At 54.8% G+C, this 23,614-nt stretch overlaps 1 protein-coding gene across 7 annotated transcripts in view; it reads left to right on the forward strand.

Annotated features, from left to right (window-relative positions):
• The window catches only part of MROH1 (maestro heat like repeat family member 1), a 111,611-nt gene that overhangs the window by 82,648 nt on the left and 5,349 nt on the right, over positions 1-23,614 (forward strand). For 5 of the 7 annotated variants that reach the window (XM_073329838.2, XM_073329837.2, XM_073329841.2 and 2 more), the window contains 8 exons: positions 5,421-5,558; positions 7,355-7,469; positions 11,063-11,209; positions 14,024-14,212; positions 16,831-16,986; positions 17,236-17,370; positions 18,906-19,008; positions 21,336-21,510. In XM_073329838.2, the coding sequence (XP_073185939.1) occupies positions 5,421-5,558; positions 7,355-7,469; positions 11,063-11,209; positions 14,024-14,212; positions 16,831-16,986; positions 17,236-17,370; positions 18,906-19,008; positions 21,336-21,493 (1,141 nt within the window). In that variant the 3' untranslated portion in view covers positions 21,494-21,510. The other 2 variants (XM_073329839.2, XM_073329843.2) reach the window with 1 other exon arrangement.

The following is a 23,614-nucleotide window of genomic DNA, read 5'->3' on the forward strand; positions in this document are numbered from 1 at the left end:
TGCGGTGATATCGGTTGATCAAATGGCTACATTTGGGGAGGTGGGGGGAGGGTCTCTTACCAACCACATCCAGACTTGCCTGGCCCTTGACGCTGACAGCAGAACGTCCCAGTCCCTGGGGTTTGGTTCTGCTCTTACTGCATTGGGTGCAAACAGGGGAACTTTGGCTCTACATCTGAAGTCATTGCTGATTAATGCGGGGAAAATTGCTTTTGTCCCAGGTACAGGAAAAATGCAGAGATGTGAAATTCCAGGCTGCTCCCAGGAGCTGGTTGCAATATTCATAATTTCCTGTACACGTTTTGAATTCTAAGTCTTGCTGATATTTAAATGCCAAAGAGCTGGTCAAGGTGAATACGATAGCTTGGCAGGAAAAGGCTTTGGAGGAGATGGGCTTTTGTTGGGAAGCCAGGAAGTGGCTATAGGACACTGGAAAAAGCAAACCTAGCGAACGACTGACTTTAACCAGCTGCCTTTCGAGGCTATTGATGTGGCTCACTGGCTTTGTGTCTTGCTTCAGTTTAACCATCCCTGTCACAGGATAGGGGGATTCTTGAGCTGAGACTCTTCTGTGCACAATTACCTGCCCTCTGCTTTCTGTAGGGCCAGCGAGCACCTTAATATCCATGGCTTGTCAAACTGGGCAGGGGCTGCATTCTTAACTGTTCATCTGAGGGGTCATGGCTTATGGCCTGCTCACAAAGTCTACAGTTTCCAGGACAGCTTCAGAACACTGTCTCCTTCACCTAGTTCATCGGGCAGGCCTCCAGCAGGTCCTTGCCTGGGCTCCGTGGAATCCATTCCCTTGAGGTAGCTGCTGTGTGGGGACTGAGTTATTTGGAGACTGATGCAGAAAAACACACAATTGAACATACCAGGATCTCTCCTTGCTGTACCCTGATCAGAATGCTGTTAATTATACCGCAAGTCTGGCCACAGTGCAGCTGTTTGACTTCCTGCTAGTCCCCTCAAACCACAGCCCTCCCCATACCTCTTGTGATGCAGCCAGGAACATTTACTGGCCATCCAGGGTTACGCTATGGTGTGGCCAGCTCTTCCTGACTGGGTGCCCTCAGCTATAGAGTGCCATTCCTAAACACTCCTGTCTTCCTTACTGACCAGCAGTCTGTCCCCGCTGGGCACCATGAGGAACAAACCCCTCTCCCAGCTCATGCAGTACCTTGGATGTGCTGGTCAGATCTCGCCAGTCCCCAAGTCAGACTTACCAGCTGTCGGGACTTCCTCCCTGTGGGGCCTTTGATAACCAAAAACTGAGTGGGGAAAGCAGCTCCCTTGTTAACTGGATACACAGCCCCTGTGGGCTGGGGTGGGCTGGGCTGGGCTGGCAGCTTACAGAGAAGTGGATCTGGACTAACTTTTCATACCACGCTAGGAAAAGGTGTATGAAAACACTTTTCTAAACAAAAAGGTCAGCACAGTCCCTAAAATGCAGCATTACGTCTATATGCAAAATAGCTTCTGTAACTTGCTGCTGGAACCCTTGTATGGAATGGCCAGAAAGTTACTGTCCCACCACCCAAAGCCATGCATATCTTATTTATTTTTTTATGCTAATTTCCTTGTGCACCAAGAAAATCACTACTTAAAGTCCCTGGGTTCTACTTGGCCCAGGCTGCTGCTTGCACTGAATGCAGCTGGAAAAGTTCAGAGGCTTCTGTAGAGCTGGAATGCTGATCAGCAGAAAGGTTACAGGTCACCCTGACATCGGGATGGTGAGAGAGGGGTGCTCTTGGTATTACAGCCGGGTTCAGGACGCACTAGCTGCTGTGTTAACACACTGGGCAGATATAGCCTCTTCCAAAGGCAGTTCAGCATTTGGCATGACCGATGTAGCTAAGACTGGCTATTGCAGACAAGTCTGAAGAACACTGACATGAAACACTTGGGATTCAGTATTGAGTGGAATGTACAGAACATGTAAATAAGGTGACTTTGTTCTCCTTATTCAACAGCTGCCCCTGGGAGCTGGGTGACTGGATACATTGCCCCAGTCAAAGGGCGTTGACATCCAAGTTGTGGATAGCTGGTGTACGCTTCTCCTGTGGATGTTGAAGTGGAGAGCTGTTCTGTGTATATATGAAGCTGGTATCCCAAGTAACCTAGCATGCTAGATCACCTGCTCTCCCATTCTTCCACTTACAGCTAAAACCATTTTCAGCCATCGTGAAAGAGAAGGCATGGGAATTAGTTGCATATATTGTGCCGTTCATTTTCTGAAACTAATTTTCTGGAGGCTTCAGCTGCAAGGAGGCTGAAGCTGGTGCTGGATATGAGCAGTACCTGTATCTGGATGCAGTCATGTAGTACAGCGACAAAGAAGGGAACAGCTTGGGTCACCTTAAATTCAAGGGATCTCCTATCCCAAGATGGGTGTGGTCAGTCGCTGCGTGAAGTGTGTGGTGGTGTCCCGTGCGGTTCGATGTTGTCCAAGGTTGGTGGTGGTCTCCTGCCCAGCACCTACACATGCCAGACAAAGGGTCCCTTGACTCTACGTAGAGACTAATGCCTGATAGATCCATGATCTCAAATACAGGAGGTGGATTTGGAGTCTAAGATCAGAAGGGACCATTAGATCATCATGTCTGACCCCGGTGAGCTCAGGCCGCGACCCATGCACTAAACCCAGCCACAGAAATCGGACCCAACTGTTGCAGCCCCCCAGGAGACTAGACTGTTCCGTGCCCCAGGTAGAGAATAGGAGGCACTGGGGTGCCCCGGTGCTTGAGGCTCCTGCAATGGTAGGGAAACTATTAAATGGTCCTCTTGTAGGAGTGTGTGTGTGTGTGTCTCTTTTGAAAGATGCCAAAAAAATTGGAGAGGGTTCAGAGAAGAGCCACAAAAATTATGAAAGGATTAGAAGCCCTTCCCTAGAGTGATGGAGCTCCATCCATGCACCCGACCCAAGAGAAGGCTAAAGGCAGACTTGATCACTATGTAAGTACCGACATGAGGAACAACTATTGACGATGGGCTCTTTGATCTAGCAGAGAGGACTACCAGGATCCAATGGCTGGAAGTAGAAGGTAGACCCATTCAGATTGGAAATGAGGCCTAGTGAGGGTAACGATTCCAATGGTTAATTTAACAGGGTGTGGTGGATTTGCCAGCACTGATCATTTGTAAATGCAGGCCAACTGCTTTTTTCTGAAAGCTGCTGTAGGAGGTTATTGATGGCAGTTGTAAGGCTCTAAAGAGCATTTTACCCCCAGAATTCAGTCCCTAAAGTTAATGCAAACTAGTTCTGTAGGAAAAACATTTGTGATGGAAAAAGTAGAGAACGGCAGCATTTGATGGGCCAGATTATACACGGGGTCCAAAATGGAGGCCAGGATTGCCAAATGAGGTAGGCTTGTGCCAGTAGCCAGTTAAAACATGCTTGACGGCCTGTTTGGGAAACTCCTGCCCATGGCAGATGTCCAGGATTGGTTTGGTTCTTGTTCCTAGCTACTCTTTTCTGTATGGATTGCTCAGAACCCTCTGCAGCTGATCCATGCCTCCCTGTGTTTGTGGGAGGACATGGCTAGTCCACTGGGGCACCTCCAAGAAGTGGGAAGCTGCAGGCAACAAGCCGCATGGTCTGTCCTGCACCCATGGAGTGGAAACACTCTCTGGGTGAGAAAGGGCAACTTAGTGCAGAGCAGCTGCACCCCTTGTTTTTTAGTTAGTCTCCTTACTCACCCATCCTAGGAGCACGCTCAGCAGCTGCCCCACGCGGGTGATCAAGAGTTTGCCTATAAAAGGGGATGTCTCAAAAAGAGGCTAACCCAGCAGCTGCCGTTAGTTTAGTGCCGCGTGCATGCAGAGGTTTTTCCATGTATACAGCTCGTGTTATTAACGCACCCTGTGTGTGCGCTGGGGCGGAGAGAGCTAGATAAAAGGACACAAATAAAAACAAGGCTGAAGAAATATTTCTTTAGCAGTCATGTGTATCCATTTTAATTTCCATGTGTACAATGGTTCATTCTATATTTTCCGTCATTAGTCTGGATTCTGGACAATGCTGGAGAAAAGATTATATACTGTCACTAAGGAGAGCCAGGATCTTTTGGGGTTTTTTGCAGTTACACAACTTTGCTGCAGAACATGGCGAGTGCATTTACAGCAGCAGAAGAGAACTTTCAGCGCTCACGAATTCTGCGCACACGCGGGTCTTTCTGCAGCCAGTCCCTCCAAACCTGCTGAGCCTCCGTCACCGCGGTTTAGGCTTTTTTTCATAGATTCATAGATATTTAGGTCAGAAGGGACCATTATGATCATCTAGTCTGACCTCCTTCACAACACAGGCCACAGAATTTCACCCACCACTCCTGCAAAAAACCTCTCACCTATGTCTGTGCTATTGAAGTCCTCAAATCATGGTTTAAAGACTTCAAGGAGCGGAGAATCCTCCAGCAAGTGACCCATGCCCCATACTACAGAGGAAGGCGAAAAACCTCCAGGGCCTCTTCCAATCTGCCCTGGAGGAAGATTCCTTCCCAACCCCAAATATGGCGATCAGCTAAACCCTGAGCATATGGGCAAGATTAATCAGCCAGATACTACAGAAAATTCTTTCCTGGGTAATTTGGATCCCACCCCATCTAATATCCCATCACAGGCCATTGGGCCTATATACCATGAATATTTAATTACCAAAACCATGTTATGCCATCATACCATCTCCTCCATAAACTTATCGAGTTTAATCTTAAAGCCAGATAAATCTTTTGCCCCCACTGCTTCACTTGGAAGGCTATTCCAAAACTTCACTCCTCTGATGGTTAGAAACCTTCATCTAATTTCTAGTCTAAATTTCCTGGTGGCCAGTTTATATTCATTTGTTCTCCAGGCAAAGCGAATAGCGTGAGCATGGCAGTCTTGGGTTAAAAGTCCCTGACACTGAGCTGTTCTTTCTCCGGGATTTTGTTTTCTTTACATGTGTGGTAAACACAGTCCTCTTTCTTGTATAGAAGCCTAAGATTTAGTCATTACTAATATTTGTTTTGTTCTGACAGGATAATGTATGTTTCCCATATGTTGCTCTCTGCTTGCAACAAAATAATCCCTACCAATAAAATATTAATGCAAAAAAAAAACCTCCTTATAGTAGCTCTGGACTTCTTCACTTTTCAGTCCGTTGTCTTGGATCACTTTAACGGCAAATGTCCTGGTGGAAATGGAGGTAGCCGTGAGTTATGGATTTGTCTCACTCCAACTAAAGCCTTCACATAACTCATTCAGTCCTCAGGTACCCTCGCGCCTCTGAATAACCCCATGCGCCACTGTGCAGAATTCTCTAATGTACTGTGGTGTGTGTTGGCCAGCACTCCCCGTTGGCTGGCACCCCTGTTCGCTGCACTACGAACAAGTTGCATGCAGGCTTCATAAAAGAATCAATCTCTCTCTCTCTCTCGGTCCAGCTGTGCGGTGGAAGCCCTGAGAGCCATGCTGACCCAAGGGGGCAGTGACGAGGTGGTGAAGTCTGTGGAGAGTGCAGGAGGCTGGGAGCTGATGAAAAGCTCTGATAGGCACCATGATGGCATTATGCTGCTTGCAAGGTAAGAGGGGAGTTCTTCAGGCAGCGTGTCCCCCTGCAGCCTGGGATCAGCAGCAGAGTGCACGGGCTGGGTGAGATCTGCTGGAGTAGGGCAGCCCCCAGGAAATGGGGAGCGATGCAGGACAAAGGGGAAGCTGGGAAGGGCGCCGTGGCACAGCAGATCTCAGTGCTTCCAGACCTACGTCGCTCCTTTAGATCTGGAGCGAAATCATCTAGCGCCCAGCTCCATCCGGGGCGGGGGGGAGTGGCTGACTGGAGTGGACAGGACTCAGCCCTTTCTCTGCAGACACCTACACGGTGAGGTATCGAAAACTGAGCCTCGGCCCGTCGCCTTCTCTCTGTACCCCGCCCCTCTCCAGCGTCCAGCAATAGGCGAATGGTCAGGTGGAGGCGGGGCGAAGGAAGGCTCCGGGCACAGGGCTATACCTTGGTTCAGCGTGTGCTGCACAGAGCCCCCCGGCGCCTGTTGACCAGGTGTGCAGCGGGCAGTTGGGACAAAGGGCAAATGCACTAAGGCAGCTGTGGCTGCAGAGCTCCCACTGGGGGCAATGGTGGATCGGTGTGTTAGGGCCAGGGCTTGGAAGCACTGGGCTCCAGGCTTGTGAAGCTACCCGCAGCTTCCCTGCTCCCAGTGACAGCTGGCTACCCTTGTGGGCAGCCTGGCAGCACCGGGCCAAGAGAAGGGAGGGCGCTGCAGGCTGAGAGCACTGGGGTTCGCATGGCTAATGGATGCAGCACCAAAGAGGCGGGATGGGGTCTGTGGGAATATGAAGATCAAAGCTACTCATGACTGAAAGGCAAGGACAGGCGCTTGACCTGAATGCAGTGGAGGAGGGGAGCCAGTGGAGCAAGACTCTTGGCAGCTTGTTCCCTCTGGATTGGAGGGCAGAGGAGGCGGGTTCGGGGGACCCAGTTAAGGGCCAGCAGGAGAGATTTCTGTGCTGACAGAGGACACGGGTCAGAGCTCAGATGTCTCCTGGGTTTGTATTTGAGGGCTGGGAGACCTCCAGGCTGTAGGCTCTGGCCACCAGGAGCAAGGGCCGCCCAGGCTGAGGGTGGGAGGAGTCCCTGCACTGTAGGTGATTGGCCCTTGTTAGGAGGGTGTCCAGGGCTTGGACTGGAGCTCCTGAGCATGGGGGGAGGGGCAGTCAGTCAGGGAGGGGCTCTGCTGGAGGCCTCTTCTTGCCAAGACACATGTTCCAGCTGCCTGTCCTGTGTGTAAAGGGCTAGGCAGCCCTGAGCCGGCGTTCCCCGGGGTGTCCACGCAGCTCCTTGTGGCTGGAGGTGCTCACCTGGAGCTCAGACACATGGTCATGGAGGTTGGAGGGGGGTGGGGTATTGGTGTTACTCTCTCTTTGTTGTCAAAATAAAGCAAACTTCCTACCAAGCTTGATGTGGGCTAGGGAGAAGCAAGTGAAACTGTCCGGTGGCTCCTGGCACTTCAGCCTGAGCTTTGGAGGAGGCCAGGAGACCCCATGGCTGTAATCTCCCTGTCAGAGCTGCCACTGTCAGGGTTCTGCGCCACCGAAGGTGGGATGTGCCGGCGTTTTGGCTGGGCCTCTGCCCAGGACAGATATCCTCTGCCCTGGCTCTGGTTGCCCAGGTCAGATATCCTGGATGGCTGCTTATACTGCCTAGAACTGGCTTTTCCAATGGGCTCAGACTGGCTACTGTGCCCTTAACGCTGGCCTCTGGAGAGCTAGGGGATTACTTTGATTCTTGTGCTACTGAGTTAAAAAGGCAAATGCCGCCAGCCAGCCTGCCCTGTATGCCGTGTAATGGGGTGTTCTCTTCCAGGGCAATGGCTAAACACGCTGGCCCCAAGCTCCCTTTGATTGTGAAGAATCTCTTCCCGATGCTCAACAGTGTGTATGACCGCCAGAGGATCACCACCACCGCCTTCTTCGCTGAGGTGAGCAGGGCCGGGGCGCCCCACTTGGCTCCTGGGCACCGGGGCGAGGGGTTAGCAGAGCCCAGAGGCAGTGCTGAGTCCAGCAGGCTGGTGCTGCTGATCAGTCCCCTTCAGCTTCCCTGGCCCTCCGTTAAAGGGAATGGCATAGACGTGCTCCTAGGAGTCCAGCTCTTACCACATCGGGGCCAGGAGCCAGCAAGACATAACCTTACCCTTCCTTACATACCACCGTAAAGAATGAGGTGACTCAGGCCATTCCTGCTACAAGGCCAGCCGACCGTAATGCGCTCTTATAACACTGGGCTGCTGCCGTGGTCTATGTTCCCTAGAGCAGCGCGGCCTGCCATCCTCAGAGCTCCAGCCCTGCTTCTAACCACCTCGTAAATGCTCAGTGGTTCGAGCAGCCTGGGCTTCGGGCCCTGTTTTTATTTTCTGTGTGGCTGGGGGGGGGGCTGATGGCCCTGCTCTTGGCTGCCGCCCCACAATCTGCTTCAGCTTTCGAGTGCGCTTGGCTCTCGGGCCTTGCAGGGTTTAAAATAGCAGTTTCTGCCTCGCCCTCGAGCTTGTGGGGAAGGAAGCAGCCGCCTGTGTCTCTCCCTCTCGGAAAGCTGATGAGGTGAGAGCTGCTGTCCCTTCCTTGCCAGGGGCTGACCTGACCAAGCGGCAGTCGGGAGGTGTGGGCTGGCCCCCAAGCAGCTGGGGCATGGTGTGTCGCCGGGCGTGGTAGAGCTGTGCTGCCAGACCTGCCTGGGCATCTGCCGCTGGCTCTCGCCCTTCCCTGTCCCTCTTGCAGTGCGAAGGCCTGGTCCCTCTCCCTCTCCAGACCCAGCAGTGCTAGGGGAGGGTTTATGGTGTTGCACCAATGGAACGAGATCCAAGGTGTGCGTGGTGGCCCTGGCCTCGCCTCTTCTCAAAGCCACAACCTTGCTTTGGGGCGCTCGGTCTCTGTTGGAGTTAGTCATGAGGACCAGTGCTCTGCCTGGATCTCCAACGCTCCACGGGTCTGACCCAGCAAAACAGCTGCCAAAGGCCCAAGGGAGCTAGTCCACCCTCCAAAAGTTCGCTTGCCTGGCCGGTATCCAGCCTGGGGATGAGTGGGGGAGGGGAACCCACCTAGACACCAACCTGGGGCTGGGTCCCAAATCTGCAGTGGCTTAATTGCCCCAGAGCAGTTTCAGGGCGTGGGGGAGATTCTGAAGTCGGTGGCCTTGCTGGCCCAAGCTGCAGCTCGTACTAAGGCTTCCCCTGAGCCCTCAGGCCTCTCCTGCGTGTGCGATCGTGGTGCAGGGTGTAAAGGATGGACGCTTTCCCTGAGGCCCCTGCAAGCCTGGCCGAGAGTAGCACCTCTCCCTGGGCAGAGTGGTCTGCGGTCACTGGTGAGTGCAGCTCAAGCCAGAGATGCAGTCAGTGTCATCGTCCCGTCCGTCTCCCCACCCCCACCCCCGCAAGGCGGCTGCCTGGGATCTCCTTGGCCACCAGTTGTGATTGGGTCCATAGATCACCATACAAACCCCTGGGGACTCGGGTTCAAAGGTGTGTTAACCTCTCTGCTGATTCCCTGTTATGTTACCTGTGTACTGAGCCCTGGCGTGACCACTGCGAGGATACAGTGTCCAGTTCTGTTGTCCAGTTTTTTTCAGCATCCTTCTTCAGTTGTGGGGAGGGGTCAGAGAAGAGCCACCAGAATGAGTAAAGGGTTAGAAAACCTGCCGTACTGCAAGAGGCTCCAGGAGCTCGGTCTATTTAGCTGAGGTTAAGGGGTGACAGGATCACAGTCTGTAAGTACCTAGGTGGGGAGCACACTTTTGATAATGGGCTTTTCAATCTAGCCGAGAGAGGTCTGACGCAATCCAGTGGCTGGAAGTTGAAGCTAGACAAATTCAGACTGGAAACCGGGCCTAGACTTTTAACAGCGAGGGCCATTAACTGTTGGGCCAGTTTCCCCAGAGTGGTGGTGGATTCTCCGTCACTGGCCATTGTCAGTCCCTGCAAAGCTTCTGTTCTCGGGAGATTTTAGGGCGGTTCTGTGACCTGTTACACAGGAGGCCGGACTGCTGATCACAGTGGTCCCTTCTGGCCCTGGAATGCGACTCAAACTGTCCTCTGAGCTCCATGTCGCAGGGCGGACACCACCGCTGGCCTGTATCTTTTATATGAGCTGATGGGCAGGGGTGGTGCTTCCTCCTGGCACACGCTCCCCCAGGACCTAGAGGTCTCCAGGATCTCTGTTGTGGGGTGTCTAGCTGCTCCTGGCAGTGCGTTCCTCTCAAGTACACAGCATCACCCTCAAGTTGAGGGGGTGGGCCTGGAGCCCACTGAGAGAGCGGCCCTGTGATCTCCATTTAGCTAGGTCTCCTCCGACTTCCCGCTCGCTAGCCTCCCGGGCGTGGGGTGCTGAGTGCTGACAGCCCTTGCGTGGAGGAACTGCTTGCCCGTAACTAGCTCTGGTCTGCTCGATTCAGCTTTGCTCTCCAGCCCCTCTCTTCATGTAAGTGGGAAGGAAACCGTGAAGAGCTGGGTCAATAGCTGCTAATCCCTGACGCCAAACGTTCATTGGCGTTAAACCGGAGGGGGCCCTTGTCCTCCAATCTGGCGCTTTGCGCACCCAGCCCTGGGCCTTTCGCCCGGTATTTGCCGTCTGAAGCCCACCAGATCTTGCTGAGCTAACACAGGGTTTTAAAGGCTCCCAGTGGCCGAGGAGCCACTAGATCCTTTGGTAAATTCAGTGGCTAATTACCCTCACTTCAACTTGTCCCTTATTCCCGCTCTCAGTTCGTCTCACTTTGGTTTCCAGCCCCGGGGATGCATAAGGGAGCGAGAGGCATTTGCAGGCCCCCTTGCGCAGGGTCTCATTCCAGGACCCCTCCTGAGAATTAACCTTTCCTTTTCCAGGAAGGAACTAGGGCTGCCCCCGGGACAGAGGTACTCTGCCCTTCTCAGCACCTTCCATCTAAGGATCTAAAAGCCCTTCACTGCCCTCCTGTGGGTGGGTCAGTGTAACGTCTGCCTTGGTGTCCCCTCTCTCTTGGGGAGAGAAGGGACACAGGCAGCTTTGGGCAGAGGTGAGGGTGGAAGCAAGGCTGGGTCGCTGTCTTGTAAACGTCTGCTGTGAGTAAAGGTGTGTGTGTGTGATACCAAGCCGCTCTGCTGGGGAACCTTTCCTGTCGCCCCTAGGCTAGCTGGCCCCTTGCACCACTCATGGGTGGGCATGCCACAGATCCGCCAGCTGGAGGCAGAGGGCAGCTCTTCTCCACTGGGCTAAGGTGCATTAGCAAGGCCATGGGCCTGGGGCGCCCTCCTGCCCCAGCCAGCCAGGGCATGGATGAGAGCTCCCTGGAGAGGAAAGCAGCTGTGTGGTTACTGAGCTGTGCAGGTTGGTATATGGCTGGGGACATCTCTGGGGTTACTGGTCACTGAGCGAGGCTCTCTGGCCTCTCTGCAAGGGAGCCGGAAGGTCAGGAGTCCATTTTACACTGTGTAGGGCCAGGAACTTCTAAGCACTGGACATGACCTTGCCCCTGATGTGGCCTGGCTGGGGAAGGTCGCTGCGGAGCCTGGCAGTGCCTCACACCAAGGCTGTCTGTCCGTTCTAGCTTCTGAACAGCAGCGTGGTGAGTGACCTGATCCTCCTGGAGTCCATGATGGATAACATGACGGGCAGGCAGAAGGACCCCTGTACCTTGGTGCGCATGCTGGCTCTCCGGGGGCTGGGCAACATCTCCTCTGGGTCGCCGGACAAGGTGAGAGCGGCTGGTGCACTAGTGCACCACCAAGAAATCCCCCTGACGCAGAGCTGCAGCCTGGATGCTGACTGGAAAGGAGCCCAGGGCTTTGAGCGAATGGTCCTGCTTGGCTCCAGGCTCTCTTCGCTAGAGCCAGGGTACTTCTGTCTGGCCCCAGACTAAAGCGTGTTCCTGCCTGCTGCCCCGGGGTGGTGTCTGACCTGTACTAGGTGGAGGTGTCGGGGGAGGGGCAGGAGTACTGCCCAAATTGGGGAAGGACCCTTGCTTTCCCAGGTTCCACCCATTCATGCAACTAGCACCGTGCAGCTCTTCGGACAGCACCGTCCTCCGGGACCTGCTTTGATCGGCAGCAAAGGGAGATGCCAGCACTGTTGGCTCTGACCCCTGATTGCTGACACCCTAGGGAGATGAATGGGGCGGTTAAAACACCCCCCACCCCCAACTATTGTCTCTGGCTCTTTGCAGAGACTCAGGCAGGCACTGATTGATTTGACTCCCATTTTTTGAAGGTTTCTTAACTTAAAACATGAGCCCAGATTCTGGAGCTCAGGCTACAGCCTCCTGGGAAGTCCCGAGTTCGCTGGGCCCTGGTCAGGCGCCAGCTGAAGGAGGCTGTGCAAAGGAAAGCCAGCACGCCACTGGGAGAAGTGCTCAGACTTGTCTCCATTGGTTACTGGCGATTCCTGCTCTACTCTGTCCGCCAGTGGATACCTCCGTTGACAGCCAGGGATGCTTATCATGGGAATCCGGAGAGCCCCACCTTAGCACGGTGTCTGCCCCTCTCGAGGCCTGCGGTCAGACTTGTCTGTTCTCTCCCGACTCCGACATCTCCTCTGATGCAGCCGGTTGCAGGGGTGGCTGGCTGCTGTTCCCAGCAACTACAGCGTGTGAGATCTCGGTTGCTGGGAGAGTGAGGAGTTGCCGCTTGTTTCCAGTTACACCTGCAGTGGGAAATGACTGTTTTAAAACCGTTGTTTCCTGTCTGAGAGGCCGCCCTGGAATCTGCATCGCAGCCCATTGTAAGCAGAGGAGCCCAGCCCTGCTGACTGTCACGTGGCCCTGAACTGCCTGCACGCACTCTTCGGGTTTCTGTACCTGCTGTCTGATCTTCGGCAGCACAGTGACTTGGCAAGCGCTGTTCCTACACTCAGGCTTGTGCCAAACCCCAAGAAGAGGTCATGGACAGGTCACCCCTAAGACAGACAATAAGCTACTGTGACTTGACACTAAAATATAAGTAGCTACTAAAAATACCATTCTGCTGGCGTAGCCATAGTCAGTCCCTTCTGTAACAGCATCCAGCTCCTCCGCCTTCTCCTGCCGGGAGCAGAGCAAAGTGCTCCCCGGGCAAGCAGGGACTGAATGAACTTCCCCAGCCGAGAGAGTGGCTGCATGTGCTTACACCTGCTCTGCATGCCCAGAGCAGCACGCCCACCATCTGCCCAGCACACGGCTGTGTTGGCACCAGGCCAGGAGCCGGGGGCGGGGTGTGTGTGCTGCATTTAATGCCAATAAAATGGAGCACATGGCAGTGACCATGTCTTTTTTATAAGGTCGGGTGCCCTGTGGAAGCTACGAGTTGATCCAAGGGCTGGCCTGACCTGGGTTGCACAGAGGTGGTGAACTAGAAGTAAAAGGCCCTGTATCCATTTACAACTGCAGAGGGGCATCCGGTCCTCCAGGGCGCATGTGGCCAGATGGCCACAGTGTTCCGAAAGCTTTGCCCCAGGCTTGTATTACTACATCCGTTACACCGCAGGTGGTTAGGTTGCAAAAGTCAAGCCCCCAGAAGGTAGGAGTGGTCAGGATGGAGTCTTTTGGTGCAAACGTAATTCGGCTTCCTTGTTCCTATACATTATCACACGGGCTTTAGTTATGTCCTCACATAGGATTGTTCCACAACACAGATGTCCACTTCTTGCACTGATGGAGTAACTGGTAGCCGTAGTAGGCTGGTCTCCTCTGTGGATCAGTAACTACAGGGGATGATGTGCTTTGCCAGTGGCTTTCTCAGCTATCTGCAGACAGCAGAGAAATGGGGAGACTCAGGGTCCCTGGGTTCAGCTCCAGGCTCTGGAGTGAGCTGTGCTCTGTCCCACCCCTCACATGTTCTCCTGCAGGCTGTCTGCCCCATCCCTGTGTGTTCAAACCACATTGCTGATCACCAGCAGGGGGCACTGAGAGCACAAGTCTCCCGGCTCTGTTCCTGTATCTGGACCCGCAGCAGCCCGGTCATGGAGAGGAGCAATTCCAGGGAAGTCCTACAGCTCTGGGCTGGAGCATGCTCAGTGCAGATAGAATCTTCAGAGAATTTAGCAGCTGAACAAGTCTCTCTACTGAGCATGTGCAAACTGACTTTTCTTATCCCTGGGCCACGTTTGGGCAGATTTTCATGGAGATGGCAAAAGGCACATCCGTGATGCCAGGGTGACCCTGCCAAATTTCACATCCCTGTGCCAAAGCATTGGAGGGGACGGCAGGGCAGGAGAAAATGTTGTGGGTTTTTTCTTTTTTCCCTAACCTCATTCAGCCATTTTTCAGAACTGTTTTAGCTGAAACTGTCAGGCGTGAAAAGAAACAAGCTCCGTTCTTAGTCTGGCAAAGTTACAGGCCCCTGTTGTTGGTTCTTCGTAATAGAAAGTGCTAGTGACGTTTGCTTAGAGATGATGCTACAAGCTCCACCTAGGAGAAATCCTTCCATGTGGCAGTGACATCATGACCTCCCTGAGGGTGCCACTTGGATCCCACCCACATATCCTGGCATGTGTCCCACAGCAGGGAGTGCTTCTAATGTGCCACTTCCTTCTGCAGGTGAGGAAACACGGGGCCCAGCTCCTGGCTTCCATGGTCAATGGCATGGACGACAAGGATGATCCCGACAACGTGGTCGCTCTGGAGGCCATGTCTAGCCTGTCCAAACTCCTGGACCACGTGGAGGAGAGGGACATCCGCTCCATGCTTCTCCATATTGCCATCCGCATCCGCCCCTTCTTTGACAACGTAAGGCAGAACCGTGACTGTTTTTGGGGTCAGGGGAGCGTGAGCCGTTAGCCAGGGTGCAAAGGGCTTGGGGGCTGTAATGAGAAGAGGTACCTGCTCTGAAATGGGGGGTCAGCCTTCTCCAGCATCTCGGAGAACAGAGCTGCTGATTCAGCACGATGCTGGGAGTTAGGGCTGAGGGGGCGCACAGAGCTTTAGACCACAAGCTAGTGTAGTCCTGGCAGGTTGTCCTACCCAGGAGAGATCTGGGCTGCTTCGTAGCTAAGCAGGGATCATCTGAGGCTAAGTTACAACATAAGAACGGCCAGACTGAGTCAGACCAAAGGTCCATCTAGCCCAGTATCCTGTCCTCTGACAGTGGCCAATGCCAGGTGCCTCAGAGGGAATGAATGGAATGGAATCAAGTGATCCATCCCATTGCCCATTCCCAGTAAATAGGTGGCATCCTAAGCTAGACAGTAGATGCCATTGTGGGCTCACCTCTTGGCCACAGGGAGGAGTGGGGAAGGTGAGGATGGCCTTGCTGGTACCAGTGTGCGGGAGTTGCTTGGTTCAGCATAGTGGGGCATTGGTGTGCAGCAGGCCAGCGGTGTTAACCATGGGAAGGGAGTCGGTCTAGCTTGGCCTCCTAGGAGGACGTGCTTAGTGCTCCAGGATAGAGAGGCTGGAGGAGCAGGTCAATACTTCAAGGTTACAATTCCTCTGAGAAGGGAGTAGGCCAGGCCAGTGGTTCTGTGGGCGGCAATGTACCTGTCCTGGGAACGGCAAAGCAGGGAAAGAACAAAGCTAGAGAAGAGTACCTGAAGGCCTGAGTGGTGGAGATGAGCAGCATGTAGCTGGAGCAAGTTAACGAAGAGCATGAGGCACTCGAGTGCACAGGGCCTGCCCCCAGGAAGTGGTGAGACCAATGACCTTGCTCTCTGCACCAGATCCTCCTGACTCCTTCAGAGAGAGGATTGCGAGTCTGCTGAGCTCTCCCAGTCTCTGCCCTTCTCTGCACCTGCCTTGTGATCCCTTCCCTCGCCTCATCGGGTTGTTCTGTTCCTTCCCCTTCTGAGAAACTTGCTCCCTCCCTGCAGTGCTCCTGCCTTTCCAAAGATCTCACTCCCTCCCCTCCCCCTACACTTCACCTCTCCAAAGTATTGACAGGCACCGATTTCTCTCTTCCTGCTCTGGCTTGTGCTTGACTCTCCGGTCTTGAACGACCTCTTCATGGCCACGGTTAAGGGCCTCGGCTCTGTCCTGCGCATCCGTCTCCAGAACACCCTGTGCCCACTGGGCCACCCGGACACTGCCTCTCCTGCCTCTGGCTGCTCTTTCTGCATCCTCCCTTCTCCTGCTCTGCACTCGGCCCTGGGGGACTTTCTGCTGATGGCTCGCAGAGCTCACTCTGCCACCAACCTCTCTTCCATCCCGCCTGTTTGACACCCCCTCTAGGGACAGCTTGCCCTCCCGAACTGTCCATGGCCCAAAACCAGCTCCCGCCTTCTCCCTTTGCCTGACGCTGTCACCGACGCCACCCGCCTCCCCAGCACTCAGGCCTGCAACTCCTCCCTTGTGTCAAACCATAGCTCGATCCCCTGCTCCCTCCGCCTTGGTGCTCAGATCCTCGTTCTGCCCCCCCTGCGCTGGCCTCCCAGCACGTGCTGCCGCTGAACTCCAGCATGCCCCGGTGGAATCGGGTCACGCCCCTCTTGCAGTCTCCGCGAGTCACTGCCTCCAGAGCCCTGCTCGCCCCGCACCGCTGCTCCCAGCCTCAGCTACCCGTCCGTCAGGTGGCCATGCAATGGGTTCTTGTGCTCCTCCGGAGCCCAGCTCTGTCTGCCCGCACTGAAGTCCCTCTCAGACCCACTAGTGCTGGAGGCTTCGCAACTTCCCTACCGTTCCCTTGGTCCTTCCCCTGCCTCTGCCCGCCAGCTGGGAGCAGGGTCCTTCATGCGTGAGAAGCCTGGTGCCTCGTGGGCGTGACTGCGAGGCCCTGGTGTGCTAGCACACCTGTGTAAAGAGAAGTGGGAGCTGGGGGTGGGTGAGAGGGAACAACCCTGGCATGCTGGCTGTGGCTTACGGGGGCTGGGAGAGGAACGCTCTGTGCCCATGGGCAGGAAGGAAAGACCCACCAAGATGGCAGAGCAGGAGCAGGTGACGTACTGTGGGAGACGTAGCAGCTGAGTCTGTAGCAGGGCCAGGTGACTGTTTCTCTGTGCTAAAGTAATGTCCATCCAGGGGACTCCCAGCACGGTCCAGACAGCCGGCGGATCTCTGCCCCGGGCGGCTGTTAGCCCCATTCTACGGAGGAGGGAACCAAGGCAGGGGAGGTTGAAACCTCATCCCTGCTCTCTGCTTTTCACCCAATCCCCAAGAAGCCAGTGGATCGTGAGAAAGCTCCAGCATCTGCTGTCTGTTTGCTCAGAACTGGAGACGGCCAGCAGGTTGGGGGGCTGGGTGGGAAGGAACCAGTGAACGAGGAGGGAACAATTCCTGTGCTCCCTCATGCTAGGGTGTCCCCAGGAGCAAGCAGCTGGAGTGGGGCTGTACCGATCACTGAGACGGTGCCTGCTGTGATCCTCTTGTGCTTCTCCATCACAGCGACACTCGCCTTGTGTGCCCTTTGCCTGCAGGAAAACCACGAACTGCGCACGTCTTCCATCGTTCTGTTCGGGAACCTGACCAAGTTCAGTGCTGGGAACTGTGAAGACGTCTTTTTTGAGCAGATCTTGAATGGGCTGGTGACGCTGCTGCTTCACCTCCAAGATCCAAAGCCAGAGGTCATCAAAGTGAGTGCCTTGCTGCTAGACTGGGGCCAGCAGGCGTTTGGCTGGTGTCTCAAGCGCAGCTGCCATGCTGGCCTGCGAGCTCAGCCAGGACAGTGTTCTGCTAAGCACTCCTATGGCTGGGAGCCCGTAACCAGGGCTTTTGGTCCCTGGGCATGGAATGTTCTGCCAGGGTGGAAGGAGACTTGCGGGCTGGTGAGTTTCTAGTGACTAACATGGTATTGCGGTCTCCTCATCTGCCCTGTCCTGCAGGCCTGTAAATTTGCTCTGCGCATGTGTGGCCCCAACATGGGCTGCGAGGGGCTCTGTGACATGTTTCTGAACCACCTGCATGAAGACCGAAGCCTGCATTACGGAGAGTTCATGAACGATGTCTGCAAACACCTGGTGAGTGAGACTCTGGCTTCACAGTGGGTGGAGTGAGTGGCTGACAGCCCTGCGAGCAGTCGCTGCTGGGGCGAAACTAACCTGCTCCAGCCCGCCCCACTCTGACCCTTGCTGACAGCCAGCACTGCAATGCCCTGGGGCTAGCCAGAGAGCAGCACTTCCAGCCTAGTGAGCTGGAGGACCCAGAGCAAAGCCCCTCTGGGACATCAGGAAGACGCTGACGCTCCCCGGCAGTAGTGGCGCTAGCATGACAGCGGCTTGGTCCCCCCCTTGAAAGGGGGGGGGTCTTTCGAGAGTCCCTGGAGTTGGCCCTTTTCTGATGCCCCAACGGAGTGAACAGAAGTGCTGGCCCAGGTGCAGAGGTCAGGGCTGCCTGGCTCAAGCTGCAGCATTGCATGCTGTCCATCTGGCCTTGGACTCTGTGACCCCGTGGACCTCCTGTCACCACTCCCTTTGCAGCCTGGGGGGGGACAGACAGTCTGCACTGCCCTTGACCTGTTCATCTGACTCTCTCATGCTCCAGTGTTTCAACCAGTCACGTGCAGGGGTCAGGAAAGAATCTTTCCCTTCCTCTGAAGCCCCAGCAGGAGATGGGACCCTGGTGCTCTGAGCTGGTGCAGGGAACCCTCTCTCACATGCCTGGCTGGTGGGTCTTGCGGTGGGTCTGATGGCCAGACATAGGGGCTGCGAAGGGGTTTCTCCCAGCTCAGACTGGCAGCGTGGGGCCTTCTGCCTTTTTTGCCTTCTGCAGCGTGGGGCATAGATCTGCCTGCAGGATCATCTGGGCACACGTCACCTCTTCGGTTCCCGGGGCACTGGGCGTTTTGCTGGCCCCTTGGTTTCTCCTCTCTGCCGTGGCACACATCAGCGTAGTGTCCTGAGCACTGACGTGCTTTAGTTTCACCGAGTCCTCGGGCTGCCCGTGGGGGTGAAACGTCTGGCCAGGGATCTACCAGAGGGCAGAGGAGATGCCTTGCGGCCAGAAGGGACCGTTACACTCTCTGAACCTTGCTGAGCAGACTAGTCGCTCTTCTGTCAACCCGGCAGGCTGCACCCTGGTCCACTTCTGACTCAGGCTCCCGGCTCTGATGCCACAGGAGGCATGTGCCCTGGCACAGAGCTGCCTGGAAGGGTGCCCAGAGTAGCCGGGTAGCTCCCGGAACGCCCCAGCCAGTCACTGCCATGCCCATAGGCACATTCTGCTTTCCAAAGGGAGCAGCCGAGTGCCCACAGGGCCCATTCTCTACTCTCCCGGCCAGGCTAATGACCTCCTGGATCCTTCCCTCCCATTTCTCTTTTGCCTTAACGTGGTCACTTGCCTCAGGAGCCTTGGCACATTCATACGAACCTGACCGAGCCCATTGGGGGTGCGACTTGGCACAGCAGAGGTCTGTGCTGGGGCTGGGATGGCGGGGACCCTGTGGGGGCTGGAATGCCTTAGCCCTGGGGATGCCCTGCACGGCTGCCCCTTTCCGCAGGAAGCAGGGTGCCCCTGGGAGCCCAGCTCGTTCTCATTACCTTGGTTTTCCCTTTAGATGCAGAACTACCCAGAGATGCTGAATCGTTTGATTTCAACCAACCTCTTCTACTTCAAGAGCAACTGGGTTGACATTCGAGCAGCAGCACCCATGTTTATAGGTAAGGTTGCCTTGGCACTGTTTCCACATCAGCCCTACTCCCGCTGGCTGGGACTGGCAGAGGGGTTTGAAAGTCACTGGGGTTTGGGTGCTTAACTCTGTATCTGTAATGTGTTGGGCGGGGGGCAGATTATGGGGGCTTCTCTCTGAGTGGCACATGCTGGAGGTCTCATGCTGCCAATATGGAAACAGCCTTGGAATTTCTAAACCTGCTCGATGACAATTGCCTAACTCGAAGTGTTGCAGCCAACCTGTGGAATTCTTTATTAGATCTTGTGCTGACAGAGAAGGAGGGACTGATCCTAGGACTAGAACTTCCTGGGAGCTCAGGTGCAGGTGACCATGGCCTGATCCAGCCAGGTAAAGTCCAGACCAGTAAAACATAGACATGGTGCTTTACTAAGGCCAATTTCACAAGGATGAAAACAAGTGAGAGCCAGGCCAGCAGGGAGGAGGAATTTAATCAGAAAGATGTGAATGATGATTGGGAATGGTTTAAGAACCCTTCATCAGCTGCACAGCACCCCACAGCTGAGGAAGAAGGCTGTATTGGTGAAAAGACTGACCCAGTTCACTGGGGGAGTGAAGGCAGCTCTGTTTTTTGGAGGAAATCTGGGGCTAGCAGAGTTAGACAAGGAGGAGTTTTTAAGTGTGTGCAGACAGAATGCTGCCAGTGGTCTCGGTCCATTACTAGATGGAAATGGTGGTAGAATTCCTGCAAAGCAGGAGTTGTTCAATACACACTTGTTCTGTACTTGGGAATAAAACCGGTGAGATGTCATGTCCTACGATGATTCTCTCTCTCCAGTCCACTCTCCAGTCTCTCAGAGTAACAGCAGCTACTAAAGTTAGACATTTTTAAATCTGCAGATTTGGATAACTTGCATCCAAGAGTCTTAAAAGAGCTGGCTGGATGGCTAATGTTGATTTTTCAGTAAGTCTTGGAACGCCAGGGAAGTTCTAAAAGACGAGAAGAAAGCTAATATTGTGCTGGTGTTGGAAAAGGGCACACAGGCTGGCTCAGGTAATGAGAAGCCTGTCAGTTTGACATCAGTTGTGGGCAGGATGATGGAGTGGCCGATACAGGACTTGATTGACATTAGTCGTCGTCCTTTAATTCTCTTTCAGCCTGGGTTTACGGGGACACTAGATCCTGTCAAACTGTTTGTTTGCTGTGATGACCAGTCTGGCTGCTAACCATGGTCATGAGGAGTAAAGATCTTACGCTTCTGTTCAGCGCTGACTTGGTACCACACAAGTTTGAAGAAACTAGATCAACTTAAAATCATCAGGGCACACGTTACCTGGGTTAAAAACTGGCCGATAGGGCTGGGAACGAGGAGTCCTTGAGCAGGCATGTTTCTAGTGTGGTCCCGCAGGGATGGGTTCTTGGCCCTATGCTAGTGAACATTACTTACTTTTTAATCCATGAGCTGGAAGAAAACATAAAAAAAATTGTCCCTGAAGTTTGCAGAGGATATAAAAATTGGAGTGGTAAATCAAGAGGGCAGGTCACTGATCAAGATTGCTTGCCCGCAGCTTACCCAGAGATACAGTGCAAACATGCGTTTTAATGTGGCTCGGTGTAAATGGACCATCTAGGGACAAAGGCTGTCGACCAAACTTAGCTGGGGCCTCTATCCATCAGGACCCCCGCATCTTTCAAAGTCGCTGCTTCCCAGGATAATCAGCTGCACTTCAGCTCCCAGTGTAATGCGGTGGCCAGAGAGCTAATGGGATCCTTGGATGCATAAATGGGGGAATCTCGAGTAGGAGTAGAGGTTATTTTATCTCTGTGGCCCTGGTGTGAGCACTGCTGGAATCATGGGTCCAGTTCTGGTGTTCACAGTTGAAGAAGGATGTTGATAACTTGGGGAGGGGTCAGAGATGAGTCACGAGAACGATTCCAGGGTTAGAAACCTGCCTTAGAGTGAGAGACTTGAGGAGCTTGGTCTCTTGAGCTTAACAAAGAGATATCTAAGGGGTGAGTTGGATCAGTCTATAAATACCTGCACGGGGAACAAATATTGGATAATGGGCTCCTCAGTCTAGCAGACAAAGGTCTAACACGATCCGGTGGCTGGAAATTTGAAGTCGGACCAATTCAGACTGGAAATAAGGCATACGTTTTTAACTGTGAGTGATTAGCCCGTGGGCCAGTTACCAAGGGTCGTGGTGCAGTTCCCATCACTGACAAGTCTTGGATCAAGGCTGGATTTAGGGATGATGTTAGGGCGGGTCTCTGGCTAGGCAGGTCAGACTGGATAATCTCTCGGGTCCCTTCTGGCCTTGGAATCTGCGACATTCCCCAGCCTTCTCCCCTCGCAGATCAGCGCTGTGCGGATGCCGGCGACGCTCGGGGAGGGTGCTCTGGTGCCTCTGCACTGACGTGCTGCAGCTGCTGCTCTGCAGAACACCCGAATTCTGGTGTGACCTGGCCAGGTGAAGCAAGGCCTCAAAACCCTGTGCTGCAAACTCCGCCGTAACTTTCCATCTCTTCTGACTCCAGGCTTCCTCGTTCTGCACGTGGATGAAGAGCACTGTAAGCAAGTGGACCTGGACCAACTCCTTTCCTGTGAGTAAGAGCGTCCCTTAGCGCTGTGCTGCTGTGGGCTGGGCACCGGTGGGTGCTGTGGGAGCCCTGTCACTGGCCTGTGCCGAGGCTGGAAGCTGCGGGTGCAGAGCCCCAGGAGCCTGCGTGTGAAATGGGAGGGAGATTGCAGTGCGGGAAGGCAGGGCTGGGAGCCCGTCATTGGTGAGGTTCTTGGCGGGCCTCAGGCTTTGCAGCGGTTCCCAGTGAGGTTACCGCATCGGGCAGGAGGGGGTTAATGGGCCTGGAGCCGGAGCAGCTTCACCTTCCAGTTCATTTCTGGCACTTTGCTGCTTGCTGCCACCAAGTCAGGGTCACGCCGCACCTCTGCTCTGTCCTTCGTACAGGGCTATAAACCCCTGTGCTGGCAGGGGCTTCCCCAGGGTGCACGTGCCCCCGAGGGCTGGGCTGGGTACTGGGCTAAGGGACAGTTGGTCTTGGCTTGAGTCGAGGCCACTGGCCCCCCCTGACTTCAGAGTCCAAGGTCGTTCTCCTGAGCAGCAGCAAAACCCCCTGCTGGGGGGCATCTCTTCCCTTGCCAGGCCCGCCTGCAATAGCAAACGTTCCTCTTGGGTTCCCTAGTGCCTGTTCCGGTGCCCCCGGGCCATGCTCTGGAGCTGCTCCCTACGAAGCCAGGCAGGACTCTGGGGAAGTCTCCGCTCTGGGAGCAGACTGTTCCCAGGGCAAGAAGCTCACACGGCTTCCACCTTCCTGGGTCTGACCTGGGAGCATTCAGCATCCTCTGCCCCTCCGTGCGCTTCCCACAGTGAAGTCTGCCCAGGCGGGGTCCTGGGGAAGCCAGAGGGTCCTGCCCCCCAACTCCACAGTCAGACGTGACTCTCAGCCAGCCAGGAAAACAGACCATGTTCCTGTCATCTAATAAACCTTCTAACACAGAGCTTGTAGGTACAGAGACCAGGACCCCTCAGTCAGTCCATTTTGTGGGGGCAGGGAGGCCAGACCATCTGGGCCTCCCTCCATTTCCCCAGCCAGCTCCAAACTGAAACTCCCCAGCCCTTCCTCTGGCCTTTCTCTTTCCCGGGCCAGGAGGCCACCTGATCTTTGTTCTCCAACACCTTTAGTCGGCACCTTTGCAGGGGAGGGGCCCAGGCCATCAGTTGCCAGGAGACAGGGTGTCGGCCATTCTCTGTGTAGATACCATCACACTGGCCCCCTAGGGCTCTGCAACAATCACACCCCGTTATCCCCTCACCTGGATACTTAAGAAAGGCATAGAGGGAAACTGAGGCACCTACGCAGTATGTGGAGAAAATCTTAAGAACATTCCCACTTCGTCACAGTGCCAGCTTGTACCCGGTGCAGGGCACGAGATGTGTGCTCGGTCCTTGCCTGGTGCTCAGTTGAGAGGTCCAGCAGGCATGGTGCTGCACAGGCTGGAGGGGGCCCTTGATGCTCCCTGCAGAACAGATCCCAGCTCCCTTCTCCCAGCTGGTATCCCATGGCCCTTTCCCTTCCATTCACTCTGGGAACACTGCCCTGGGGCTCTTGGTGCTGCAGGGCTCTGCTCCCTGGGTTCGGGGCCCGGGGGGTAGATGTTAGCACGGCACAGTCCTGTTAAACACGAGCCTGGCTGAACGAGGGCCTGCGAGGGCTCTCACCAATGCTTCAGGCCTTGAGGCAGGGGACTCCAGTGCTGGGGAGGGAGCCGGCGACAAGCTGCTCCCTGTGGGTTGTTGCCAGGGCTGTGCAGCCTGGTGTGCTGGCAGCTCTTGTCACAGGCCCATCTTGTGCTGTGGGATGACCTGGGTAGACAGGCACTGATCACTGGCTTCTGGCTGGCCTGGCTTGAAATGAGTGGGGGCTGGAGCTCATTAGTTAACTAATCAGTTTGTATTACTGGAGTGCCTAGCAGCCCTAGGCATGGCCCAGGGGCTTGCTGCGCCAGGCGCTGTACATGCACAGATTGAAATTTCAAAGTTCCAGGCAGATTGGAGAGGCTGCAGAAGCAGGGAGATGGGGCTGGTCAGCGTGGCAGGCGGTGGTCTCAGCCCCCAGG

Source organism: Lepidochelys kempii, chromosome 2, assembly GCF_965140285.1.
Source record: "Lepidochelys kempii isolate rLepKem1 chromosome 2, rLepKem1.hap1, whole genome shotgun sequence".
Classification (NCBI taxonomy): domain Eukaryota; kingdom Metazoa; phylum Chordata; order Testudines; family Cheloniidae; genus Lepidochelys; species Lepidochelys kempii.